The sequence below is a fragment of the Rutilus rutilus genome (assembly GCF_951802725.1).
Source record: "Rutilus rutilus genome assembly, chromosome: 10".
Lineage (NCBI taxonomy): Eukaryota > Metazoa > Chordata > Actinopteri > Cypriniformes > Leuciscidae > Rutilus > Rutilus rutilus.
In genome coordinates, this window is record NC_140215.1 from 24,104,200 (window position 1) to 24,117,621 (window position 13,422).

At 36.4% G+C, this 13,422-nt stretch overlaps 2 protein-coding genes across 2 annotated transcripts in view; both read right to left on the reverse strand.

The window, feature by feature from the left end:
- The window catches only part of fer1l6 (fer-1 like family member 6), a 29,162-nt gene extending 19,016 nt beyond the window's left edge, over nucleotides 1–10,146 (reverse strand). The window contains exons 1-9 of the mRNA XM_084420718.1: nucleotides 10,028–10,146; nucleotides 7,275–7,354; nucleotides 6,959–7,076; nucleotides 6,803–6,857; nucleotides 6,540–6,671; nucleotides 6,395–6,457; nucleotides 6,241–6,319; nucleotides 5,949–6,105; nucleotides 5,678–5,864 (exon numbers count right to left, since the gene is read on the reverse strand). Of these exons, the coding sequence (XP_084276844.1) occupies nucleotides 5,678–5,864; nucleotides 5,949–6,105; nucleotides 6,241–6,319; nucleotides 6,395–6,457; nucleotides 6,540–6,671; nucleotides 6,803–6,857; nucleotides 6,959–7,076; nucleotides 7,275–7,354; nucleotides 10,028–10,062 (906 nt within the window). The 5' untranslated portion in view covers nucleotides 10,063–10,146. The remainder of the gene's footprint in view (nucleotides 1–5,677; nucleotides 5,865–5,948; nucleotides 6,106–6,240; nucleotides 6,320–6,394; nucleotides 6,458–6,539; nucleotides 6,672–6,802; nucleotides 6,858–6,958; nucleotides 7,077–7,274; nucleotides 7,355–10,027) is intronic.
- LOC311298078 (E3 SUMO-protein ligase KIAA1586-like) lies at nucleotides 52–3,513 on the reverse strand. The gene is made up of 3 exons (XM_084420719.1): nucleotides 3,382–3,513; nucleotides 1,674–3,196; nucleotides 52–812 (listed from the first exon to the last, which is right to left on the reverse strand). The coding sequence occupies exons 2-3, from the start codon at nucleotides 2,967–2,969 to the stop codon at nucleotides 105–107; spliced, it is 2,004 nt and encodes a 667-aa protein (XP_084276845.1). The 5' UTR covers nucleotides 2,970–3,196; nucleotides 3,382–3,513; the 3' UTR covers nucleotides 52–104.
- Nucleotides 10,147–13,422: the final 3,276 nt, after the last annotated feature.

The window sequence follows — 13,422 nt, forward strand, 5'->3', positions numbered from 1 at the left end:
CTATATGTAAAATTAAATAAAAATCTATGAAATAACAAGATGTAATAACAAACAAAAACGATGGTAAGCACAGCATTACTTTAAAAGAGAGTGCCAGCATTGCTTCATTCACTGTTGTTTAGAACAACCCACAGTGGCCTGATTTTCTCAGCAGATTTGTCTCGTCTCCCTGTTTTACTGGCAGTTGACAGACAATGTTTCTCCCTAAGCCAAGACTGAATATACGGGTAAGCGTCAAACATCTTGAGAGGGGGGCCATTAATGTCAATGAAAAGAACTGCAGAGAGGCTCCTGACTCGAAGGCGATTCCTTGCATCTGTGGCAGTGGCATTGAGGACAGAGAAGCCTCTTTCGCATTCAGAAGAACTTGCCAGGTATGTTTTGCTAGCAGTCAACAACTTTTTGAGGACCTTCCCATTCTGATCATTGTTGAGCTTCCAATTTCTGAAGTCCTCAACTGCCTCCCTACTTGGTACTTCAAGCATCTTTGCCAGGTCGTGGATCTCTTTCTCCCCAAAGAGAATAAGAGACTCTCTGGATTTTGGCCAGCTGAGGGGATCCAGTGGTGTTATAATCTTTGTAAGCTTTGTGTCAGGCATTCGTGAAGAGAGACTGTCGATGATGGCTTGGAGGAATTGCAATCTATTTACATTTTCCTTGCTTGAACGCAAGGGCACTCGTTTGAATTCTCCTACTTTAAGAGCTTCCTTTGCTTTCTCCATTGACTTCCCTGGGGTGATCTTGAAAGCCTTCAACACCTCAATTGTCGTCTTTATTTCTCGTGTGGCGTCCATAAGAGAAGTGCTTCTGTTCTGAAAAATTAAAAAAGACAACTCTAAACAAGATAAACTTTGAAGTTGGCTTGAAAAAGTTTGAAGTATTTAGACAGACAGACAGACAGACAGACGATAGATAGATAGATAGATAGATAGATAGATAGATAGATAGATAGATAGATAGATAGATAGATAGATAGATAGATAGATAGATAGATAGATAGATAGATAGACAGACAGATAGATAGATAGATAGACAGACAGACAGACATAGAGAGATAGAGAGATAGATAGACAGACAGACAGACAGATAGATAGTCAGACAGACAGACATAGATAGAGATAGATAGATAGATAGATAGATAGATAGATAGATAGACAGACAGACAGACAGATAGATAGACAGACAGACATAGAAAGAGATAGAGAGATAGACAGACAGACATAGATAGAGATAGATAGATAGATAGACAGACAGACAGACAGACATAGATAGAGATAGAGAGATAGACAGACAGACATAGATAGAGATAGATAGATAGACAGACAGACAGACAGACATAGATAGAGATAGAGAGATAGACAGACAGACAGACATAGATAGAGATAGATAGATAGATAGACAGACAGACATAGATAGAGATAGAGAGATAGACAGACAGACATAGATAGATAGATAGATAGATAGATAGATAGATAGATAGACAGACAGATAGATAGACAGACAGACAGACAGACAGACAGACAGACAGACATAGATAGATAGACAGACAGACAGACAGACAGACAGACAGATAGATAGATAGATAGATAGATAGATAGATAGATAGATAGATTTTTGACATATTCCTCAATGTAATTGTCTTGTTCACACTAAATTTGAAGAAAAACACCTACCTGAAGTTTTAGGGATAGACTCTGAAGTTCACGTAGCACATCTTTAATGGTTGCCAGGTCATTAACAAAGCCTGTGCATGTGAGGCGATTCAGAAGGCCACTGAATTTTTTTCTTTCTACATCAGAGCGAGATCCATCTTCAGCTCCTTTTTTCATTTGTGCAACCAGAGCAGGGAAGTCTCTCCAAACAGCTTGTAAAGTCACAAAACTACTTGCTACCCAGCGGATGGTAAAAATTTGACCAATCTTAAGTAGGCAGATGTTAACTTGAGAAGCTGCCTCTGAAAGTTGTCTGGCATTCTTTGGGGATTGATGGTACAGTGTATACAGCTTTGAAATAAATATCTCAAAGTGATTGCAACCTGTGACTGACTTTAGTGCATCACTTACTGATAACTCAAGCCTGTGAGCAAGACAGTGGATACTCTCCAGCAAAGGGTAGTCTTTTTTCAGCCTTGTGATAAGACCACTCTGTCTTCCAGTCATCACAGATGCCCCATCTGTTGTTATGCAAATCAGATGGGACTTAAGGTATGCATCATCCAGGTCAGCTTCCAGGAGACTCTTTTTGAGAGCTTTGTAAATGGCATCAGCAGTTGTTCCTTCCTCCAGCTCAATCAAATCCAAAAAAATGTTTTCTGTCTCATCTTCCCCTGTCACATCTCCTCTGAGGTATAGGATGAGGTAGCTTCTCCCAAATGCAGTGCTTTCATCTACTGTAAGACAGATCCAAGAACCAGCACTTTTAATTGTTGAGACAATTTTTTTTCTCATTTTATTGGCAATGTGTGTTATTATATTAATGCAAGAGTGATCAGATTTGTGACAAGAGCCGGTTTTTACTCCATTCATTTCTTGTAACTCAACCAATCCATTCATTTTTGAGAAGGCTAACTTCTCCTTTGCAACAAAATATGCTGTTCTAAATGAGTGCACTGTCTCCAACAGAACTTTAGCATTCAAAGTTTCTGTCAAGGTGGGCAACACCTCTTTCTCTTTCTGCTGTTGAATATCTGTTGATGCCTTATGAGTTAAGCTGTCTCTGTGTTTGTAGATTTTCTTTCTCATGGCCCTGACATCTTTTGCTGTGACCTCTCCAGAAGCCCACTCCTCTGCCACCTGTACTCCCTTTTGGACTCCAAAAAGGCGCTTGGCATATTTGCAGAATGTGCATCCTATGTTATTTCCATTTATGTATAGCCAAGGGGAGTACTGCTGTGTCCATGCCTCAAGCTGTTGCTTGCTGAAGTGTATAACCCTGTCTTTACTAGTAAGCAGGGACAAAGCTGTGCTCATGGACTGGGCTGGATGTGCAGTTTGTTGTGGATGTGCTGACTAATGTTGTCCTGGATTGGAGCTGGTCTGTCTGGTCTGCTCTGATTGGGGCTGGTCTGTCTGTATTGGGGTTTGTCCTGGATTGGGGGTCTGTTTGTTTTTCTTGTAGCCTGGGCGATACATGTAAGTGCTGTGTTTGAGTATCCTGGTTATGCGTTTTACTGATGAGGCTCCTCTTAGGCTGTATGCTACAAGAAATAAATATTACATACCAATCTGATGTTTCAAAGTGTTTTCCTTACATATTTTTTTCTGATTATTTATCTTAAGTCTGGGACACACCAAGTCAATTTTAAAGAGCATAAATTAAAATAAAAATCCAGAAGAATCTTGAAATTAAAATAATAATAATAATAATAATAAACAGGCTTACCCTTCAAAAAAGTCAGTGATGGCTCTTCTCTTCTTTCCCTTGTCCATATCTGAGAAAATAATGTAAGATGTGAGTTGTAATATTATATTTGTCGTAATGTCGTTACTGTGAATATATTTAAGAAAGCACTCCATGTTAATCATGCTACTTATTAAGGTTATTAATGGTGATAAACTTTGAACAGTGCACATGTAGGCATTTTATTTCATTAAAAAAAACTAATTTATCTTGAATGGAGTTACATAACCCTTTAATATTTTCAAGTGGAAGTTGTCATAGTTGGGTAAACTTCTATAGTGGTGAATGAGAGTATATGTTTAAATATATGTTTTGTCACAATAGTGTTTCTACAAGAGGGAAAAAAATAGAAAGAATTTGATACGATTATGATGCTGATGACCATTAATCAATTTTGATCTCTTGATTCACTATCAGTTCACATGAAAAGGCCTACTGTACTTTTCTTGGGTTAAACTCAGTATTTTCTTGCATTAATTAATATTCACTTGTGTGTGCTTATACGAGTATCTTTTTAAAATGTATCATTTGAGAATCTAGTGTTTGATCATGTCTAAATATTTATTTAAATGCAAAACCTAAAAATAAGTAAGCAGTTATGACCTGCAATACTCTTTTGAGCAACTAGACTAGATACATGTAGATTTATTAGAGTGGGTAAACAATGGCATTGCAAATGGAAATTATTATTTTTCTGGCAACAAAATGACTTTAATTTGCCTCTTTGCATTGAATTTAAAACCCTTTTCTCCATTTAACCTTAAATACTACACTAATAGTATTAGGCTATACATAATAATGGAAAATAGGATACAATTCATAACAAAAATGGTTGATCTGCATGTTTGTCTCACGTAATAATCAATGCATGTGTGTCTCACGCACAATTCGTGAGAGTTAGCAACCCTGCTTTGTCATCGTTGACACAAAAAAAGCCTTCACCTGATGAACGTTTTCATCAGTAATAATGTCCTTAATTAAATTAATACTTTTTTTGAGCAGTTAAGGTTACTAGATTTAAAATTATTTGTTTAATTCAGAATGGGTGCAATGCTAGCTCCAAACAAGATTCTATTTTTCTCAGAATTACGTTAGATGGCTAATTACAACTAACAAGCAGATAGTGAGCTAGCATCATAAGATAAAAAAACAACTATTGACAGACCAAGATTATAATAAAAGTGACTCTCCGATTCTAAGAAAAACACTTATTCAGTAGCAATAAATTAGGTGTACCAAACAATCATAAAACAAAGAAATATTATCTTACCGTCATCGTGAGGTAAAATAATGACGAAGGATCACTCTGCCAGCCAATCACACAGCGACGTCGCGCCCGCAGTCTGTAAATTCCTTCAGAAAACAGCGTGTGGTGCACGTGAGCGTATTTTCAGATGCACATCTAATTTGAAGTAGCTTTTTATGGGAGCGGCACTTTTTACAGTCTATGTAGCGGCAGCGCAATACTTTGGTAAAAAATATATAGATAGGGCTATGTCAAATATTGTTTCTATTTTAGTTTTATTGAAAAACCAGGGGACCCGCCAAGGTCATTTTTTTTGGGCCTTATGGGGGGTCCCTTGATGCTTATGGGGGGTCCCGGACCCCCCCAGCCCCCCCTCAATTCGAACACTGATATGGCTCGTGTGATAGTAATATGGATCTTAGTAGTATTTTAAGAGATAATTGATTCTATAAACAACTTTAAAAGAGAATTTTCTTCTTTCTCCGGCTCCCTGCACCGGGCGTAATGCGAAACCGGAAGTGTCTACGCGCACACTCACTCGTTGATCCGAAATCCAAAATGGCGGCCACGTGCAACTAGCCCATAACGTTCGAGACGCGTGATTTTTTATTTTTTTTTTAACTGTTGTTGTATGGAAGGAAATACGATTGCTCATGGTGTTCGATCTATGGAAAGAAATAGGCCTGACATTTAAATAGGGTGTAATTATTGTTAGCTAAACCTATTTTAAATGGTTTTCGATTATAATGAAATAAAGCTTAAATAAAACAAAAATCCTATAAATATTAATGAAAAACTTAATAATAAAAAAAACTTAAGAGAGATAAATTTTGTCTTGGCAACTAACTAAAATAAACATGTTTAAATTGAAGGACTAAAATAAAATAAAGCTACGTAGAAATATTTAAAAATGAATAAAACTAATAAAAATGACACCACCACATAAAATGACTAAAATCATAAAAACTTCAAATCAAAATGAAACCATTTAAGTGTGTGTGTATTGTAGTAAGCACTGGATTGTGAGCTTACAACTTGACCGAAGAATGACACCTCTACATAAGGATCTATGAGGGCTGTCGTGTCTCCAACAAAGGCTTTGGTCACGTTGGCCATAATACTGGAGTTTATTCTGGGAAGACCTTCTGCTCGGTACACAATCACGTAAAACCGAGCCCATGGCCGTTCAGGGCTTAAGCCTTCAGGAATCAGGAGGTGCCTGGGAGAGGACAAACAATTTCAACATCATGAGATACATTCAACATCCAGTCTTTATTATGCCATAAAAAAACTGAGATCTTACTTGTCTATCTGTTCCTCTGCATCACTAAACTTCTGGGACGGCAGTGCAACATCTCCTTTTCCTGACACGATGATATCACACTTCAAGTGCCCTTTTACCCCTGTGCGGATATCAGTGGGGTCTGTGAGCATGGCCCACTTATTGATGAACTGATGGCCTGGCAGAGCAAGGAGAAGATTTATTGTTTTACAAGCAGAATAATCAATATTCCAAATCTGAGACCAGATTCACAATCTACTTCACTATCTCTAGTTAAAGAAAAGGTGCGACAAACTGCAAACCAAGCATTTACCAGGTTGGGAGTAAACCGTCCCGACATCAATCTTGAAAATTCCCACACAGTAGCTCTTCATGATCTTTGAGTGCATAACCTTTGGGAGAAGTACACTAATGTGAGCTCTGCCAGGTCATGTCAAGAAAACCATTTTCTTCACATGCATACTTACTGATAGTTTGATGACTTTGTCAAAAAAGATGTCTTGATTGCAAAAGAAGTCAAACACAAAATACTGTTGGGCATGAGATGAACATTGTTGTTAAAATTCTTGCCATTAATACCATTAATCCAGCAGTTGAAGACAGTATGATCACCTCATTGTAAAAGGGAGCATTGGTTCCTTCTTTCACAGACGTTTGCTTTTTCTCATCTCCAATTTCAATCACGACACTAGGATCTATATTATCCCCGACCAGCTGCCTGGCCTCTGTTATATTGATGGAGATCTTAGGAAGAACACAACAGCATTTTGAAAAGTCTGCCAATCTTTCAATACTAAGAGTAACAGTTTTAGCATCTCAAAACAAATCAAGAAAGGTTATGTTCAAAAGGCAACTTTTACTTAATTGAAATCTACCTGGAAATGTTGTGGTTTGCTTTCAGCTTCCAAGATCCTGGCCACAGGTTTACACCTTTTACGTAAAAAAAAAAAGAAAAAAGAAAGTGAAATGATGAAGCTGTGGTACAGACACTACAAGAAAGAACACATTACGCTGAGGAAAACAAGTATTGCCTCTTAGTATTAGCAATCTGTCTGAAGGAAGCGTGTGTCGAGGTGGACGCTTCAGCGAGTTCAAGCTGTGGTACGTCTATCACGTCTGGATCGCCAGGAATGGTTTCAGACTCTGCCTCTAAAATATAAAGATTAAACCAGCTCAGTCAGAATTGGTTTACAAGCATTTTAAACCTTCTGTAGCGCTCATGATCAGCTGTGTCATATGTCTGAATTAATGGATTTAAATTCTGTGTCAACAAAACCATGCAGTAATCCTCGTGAAATGTTCTACATCTTTACTCGTGTAACGTCGTGTTTGCTTTCATGGTCTTACCTAGAGCGTTTTTGTTTGCAATTACAACACCCTTGTGTCCTTTCCTGTGTTTCTTCTTCCCTTTTCCTCCAAACATTTTGCTGCAAAAGCACATAGGAATATCAGATCGTTGTAAATAACTCCTCCCAGTCTAATCATACTGTATATCCCTTTTTTGCCTCTCTTCCACAAATTTTCCTTAATAATGAGCCCTAATAGTTAAGAATTGGGACTAGGAATAGAAACTGGAACTGTCACCATTGGCCCTAATTCTAAACTTGTAAGTATTTTACATGTTGTTTTGGATAGAAGTATCTACTAAATTACTAGACATCAAGTTTTTTTTTTTTTTTCATATGCAGCAATATTACAGAATTAACTGCACTCACACTAATGGTTGAGAATAAAACCTCAACCAAATTGAACTGAATAATGACACTATTGTCTTTTGCTAATATAGCTGAATCCCTGTTTGTTTTTTTTGCCATTCTTTAGTTTAGGGTCCAGTTTCCACTATATTAACTATTAACTATGACTTTTGCCTCAATAATTGCTGCTTATTAATAGTTAGTAAGGTAGTTGTTCAGTTTAGGTATTGGGTAGGATTAAGGGATGTAGAATAGTCATGCAGAATAAAGGCATTGATATGTGCTTTATAAGTATTAATTTATTTATTAATTAATAAACACCCAATATCCTAGTAATATGCATGATAATAAGCAAGTTAATAGTGAGAAAGTGACCCATTTTTCCCCCCAAAACTGATCAAATTTTCAACATTGACACTATTGAACTAATCTGAATCAACATTGAACTGACTCAAGCTGAATAACGGCACTTTTGTCTTCAGTAGAGCTGTATTATATTTATTTCATAATGAATGACAGGGTCCCCGCGGATCCTTAAAAAATCTGAAAAGGTCTTAAATTAGATTTTTTAAATTTAAGGCCATAAAAAGTCTTAAAAATATATATTTTTAAAAAAATGTCTTATTTTTACTTATGAAAGGTCTTACATTTTAGATGACACTTTGACTTAGACTTATCTAAATGCTTTCGAAATTAAAACTATCTAATTAGCGTAGGCGTACTTATTATTTTTTTTAATTCTATCTTTGTGGATTTGTTTGTTCACGTGACAATTCGCGTCACTTACGGCAGCATATTAGCCTACGTCTATCTCCTGCACGCGAGAGGAGAGAAGAAAACGAGTAAATGTCAGTTCAGTTGTAAGTTCATTCTTTATGTGCTTAGGCGTGTGCGATATTGTCTATGAACTATGATGATATTGTAATCATTGTTTTAACTATGTACGAGGCACTGCGAGTGCGAGCTGACATCGCGTTTCTCTCATGCTTGCTTTCACTGCGTGATGTGTCAGTGCAGTTATAGATGTGCCCAAATGAGTTTTTGTCTTATATTTATATCATATTATGTTGTTATATTAGAATATCACATGAGCAAGAGTGCCGTTTTCCTGTGCACAATTGCAAATGTGCTATTTATTTTATACAACAGTTAAATTAACAATAAAGTTAACATTGTGAGTTACTTTTTGGACACAATATTGTCAATTTTCACTTTATATCGCCGACGAGAATTTCATAATGAAGCCGTGGTCCAACAGACAGCGATGATTTGATTTTTTTTTTTTTTTTTCACTTAAATCCGCGTTTTGAACGAATCATTTTAACGATTCAATGAACAATCACTTGTTTTTCGGAATGAATCAGCCGTTTGAACAAATCGGTTGAATAAATGACTCCAACAACTCGCTTATTCTTGCCGCCACCTACTGGTGGTTTTAGTTTCATATTTAAAGTATCCTTTAATTAAAACGTTAAAATTATAAATCATTTCATATTTAAATATTGAATAGCTTTATTTATGCAATTGTAAAGTGTGAAGTGTAAATATAGTAGGCTAATGCCAGTTTTGATGCCGCTTCTGTGTCACCTCTGCACTGCAAGGATGGATTTTAATTTAATGATTTATTTTGACATTGGTACTGTGTTATTCTAACATAATTTATTCTAACATTGAATGTTAGAGTTTGACATAAAAGGTGATGCATACCTCTAAATACGTTTAGAAACAATGTCCATATATAGGTGAAAATGCCACTGGAAATCAGTTTACGGTGGCAAATATTGCCCCTTAATTAAAATGTTAATTTCGGTCTCTACTGTGAACTGACCACTGACTGCATAGAATATAAAAAATATGAATATCGTGGGTTTGCTGTCAACAACAGGCCTAAACCAGCCAGGGTACCAGTACAAAAACACAATCAGTAAAATATCATCTAATTATTATCAACAAAACTTTGAAAATATCGAGACATATTTTTGTCAATATTGCACACCCCTAATGTACGGTATTAATTTTGATTTCTTCAGGTCTTAAAAAGCCATTGACTTTTTTTAAATGTATTTGACTTTAAAAATTGTGCAGAGACCCTGAATGAACTTGTTATTGAACTTAACGGAATCATCAGTGAACCAAACTGAGCTGAATAATTACACAATTATCTTGCTATACAGCTGATTTACACCAGAATTTGGATTTGTCTCGTATTTAAAGAAGTTTGCATCATTAATTCTATTACTGTCCTGTTTATTATTGTGAAGCTACTTTGAAAATTTCTATGAAATAAAAATAAAAGTGAATTGACATTAAACTACTATTTCATTTGTAATGCAATCTATGCTATTCAGAGAAACAATAAACAAGTGAAACACCTTTTTGAAGAAAAGTGCTCCCAGGAGAGCTTACCCATGAGGCGCAGCGCTGTCTTTATCTCGGTCCATTCTTTCAGGAGGAATTCATTCATTCAAGGGAAAACATCCAGCTCAGAAACTGTGACTGTAACCCACTCCATCCAGCGAGACAGTGAGTGCACTTCCTCCTCAAACGTCTGTTTGACTTTCTGTTGCTGAACTATTACATTACAAACAAGGGTGGAAGACTGTGGCATGTGTGTTTTTAGGAAACTCATAGAGGTCATATACAGCATTTTATATTTCAGAATTAAATGATTGTCAATACACAAAACACTTCGCAGATAAAGATACAACTGTTGTATTGCAGTGTTTTACATTTTAATTCTATAGTATTGCAGTTAAAAAAGAAGAAGAAAGTGTGCACACAAACATTCTCCCTTATCAGAATGAAAATATCACTGAAGCCATAAAACAACATTTGGCACACGGCAGTCGAGCTTCTGCCTCTGTACTTTGGTGGTGCCATTTTACAGTAAGCTTCTATGCATCAGTTAATGCATATCATGAGCTAATGGAATTCAGACAATTTTACAGCATTTAATAATCTTTGGGTAGTGTTAAATATATTAACATAGAATTGTGCATTGTTAGTACTTGAAAAGGATAGTTCATCCAAAAATAAAGAATCTGTCATCATTTACTCACCCTCAAGTTGCTCCAAACATGAATGAGTTTCTTTCTTCTGCTGAAGAATAAAGATATTTTGAAGAATGTCGGTAACCAAACACGTGACTTCCATTACAATACACACAATATATATATATATACACACACATATACATATATATACATATATATATATATATATATATACACACACACACATATATATACATATATATACATACACATATATATACATACATACATACATACACATACACACACACACACGTATGTATGTATATATATATATATATATATATATATATATATATATATATATACACATACATACATACATATATATACACATACACACAGACATACATATTTCATATTCCATGTGTTTTCCTCACTATACAACTATTTTGTGTTCAGCAGAAGAAAGAAACTCATACAGGTTTGAACAACTTCAGGGTTAGGGTTAGGAAATGGTGACAGAATTTACATTTCTTTGGGTGATCCTAATGTTATACATGTATAACTACAAGTAGAAATGAATTAAGATGGAGTTAGCCTACATTGTTACTGTCAGTTAATGTTAAATATTTATTTAGTTAAATTTTTGTTTGAAGAGCATTCACTTTAAGTGGCAATGTCTTATGTCATTTTCACTGAAGTATTCAATAGTTCAAATAATTCAAGTGATTAAAAATATTAGTAGCAATTAAAATATTTAATTTCAAAGGTGTTGGCTATATACTGAAATATATGTAAGTATTCAACCTGAAACACAATTGATGCAAATTAGGTTGAAGTGGTAAGTGAGTCATAAGTACGTGACACTGTTTGCTGACAGTGAAAAGCAGGATGTACAAGGATCCACCCCTGGTAAATATATGGACCAACAACTCAAACATTTGTCATCACAAGGTCACAATTTATTTTCATGGATCAAAATATTATGAAAACAAAATATTACAAATGGCATTTTAAAAATATATAAATTATGCAGATTATATGTATATATTATAAGCCTTTGATCAGAACCACTGTTGTAGTCTAAAGAATATAATTTTTAAATAGGCTAGTTATATTCTGTAAGGCAGTTTAATCAGTCTGACTTGTTTCCATGCTGTAGAGCAGTGGTTTTCTAAAAGCGTGAAGCCTGAACTTGCCTCAAGTTAAAATGTGTTCTTATTGATTAGTGGGTCACACTTTATAGTAGGTGTCTTTATGTGCTAAGATTTAAATGAATAATTTCATACAATGCCCTTATTGTACATGCATGTTTTACACTGTACTTGAATTTTAAAAATACATGTATAAAATGACAGCTGTACTTAATTTTTGTAATTACAGTGAGGAAAATAAGTATTTGAATACCCTGCTATTTTGCAAGTTCTCCCACTTGGAAATCATGGAGGAGTCTGAAATTGTCATCGTAGGTGCATGTCCACTGTGAGAGACATAATCTAAAAAAAAATCCAGAAATCACAATATATGATTTTTTTCACTATTTATTTGTATGATACAGCTGCAAATAAGTATTTGAACACCTGAGAAAATCAATGTTAATTTTTGGTACAGTAGCCTTTGTTTGCAATTACAGAGGTCAAACGTTTCCTGTAGTTTTTCACCAGGTTTGCACACACTGCAGGAGGGATTTTGGCCCACTCCTCCACACAGATCTTCTCTAGATCAGTCAGGTTTCTGGGCTGTCGCTGAGAAACACGGAGTTTGAGCTCCCTCCAAAGATTCTCTATTGGGTTTAGGTCTGGAGACTGGCTAGGCCACGCCAGAACCTTGATATGCTTCTTACAGAGCCACTCCTTGGTTATCCTGGCTGTGTGCTTCGGGTCATTGTCATGTTGGAAGACCCAGCCTCGACCCATCTTCAATGCTCTAACTGAGGGAAGGAGGTTGTTCCCCAAAATCTCGCAATACATGGCCCCGGTCATCCTCTCCTTAATACAGTGCAGTCGCCCTGTCCCATGTGCAGAAAAACACCCCCAAAGCATGATGCTACCACCCCCATGCTTCACAGTAGGGATGGTGTTCTTGGGATGGTACTCATCATTCTTCTTCCTCCAAACACGTTTAGTGGAATTATGACCAAAAAGTTCTATTTTGGTCTCATCTGACCACATGACTTTCTCCCATGACTCCTCTGGATCATCCAAATGGTCATTGGCAAACTTAAGACGGGCCTTGACATGTGCTGGTTTAAGCAGGGGAACCTTCCGTGCCATGCATGATTTCAAACCATGACGTCTTAGTGTATTACCAACAGTAACCTTGGAAACGGTGGTCCCAGCTCTTTTCAGGTCATTGACCAGCTCCTCCCGTGTAGTTCTGGGCTGATTTCTCACCTTTCTTAGGATCATTGAGACCCCACGAGGTGAGATCTTGCATGGAGCCCCAGTCCGAGGGAGATTGACAGTCATGTTTAGCTTCTTCCATTTTCTAATGATTGCTCCAACAGTGGACCTTTTTTCACCAAGCTGCTTGGCAATTTCCCCGTAGCCCTTCCAGCCTTGTGGAGGTGTACAATTTTGTCTCTAGTGTCTTTGGACAGCTCTTCGGTCTTGGCCATGTTAGTAGTTGGATTCTTACTGATTGTATGGGGTGGACAGGTGTCTTTATGCAGATAACGACCTCAAACAGGTGCATCTAATTTAGGATAATAACTGGAGTGGAGGTGGACATTTTAAAGGCAGACTAACAGATCTTTGAGGGTCAGAATTCTAGCTGATAGACAGGTGTTCAAATACTTATTTGCAG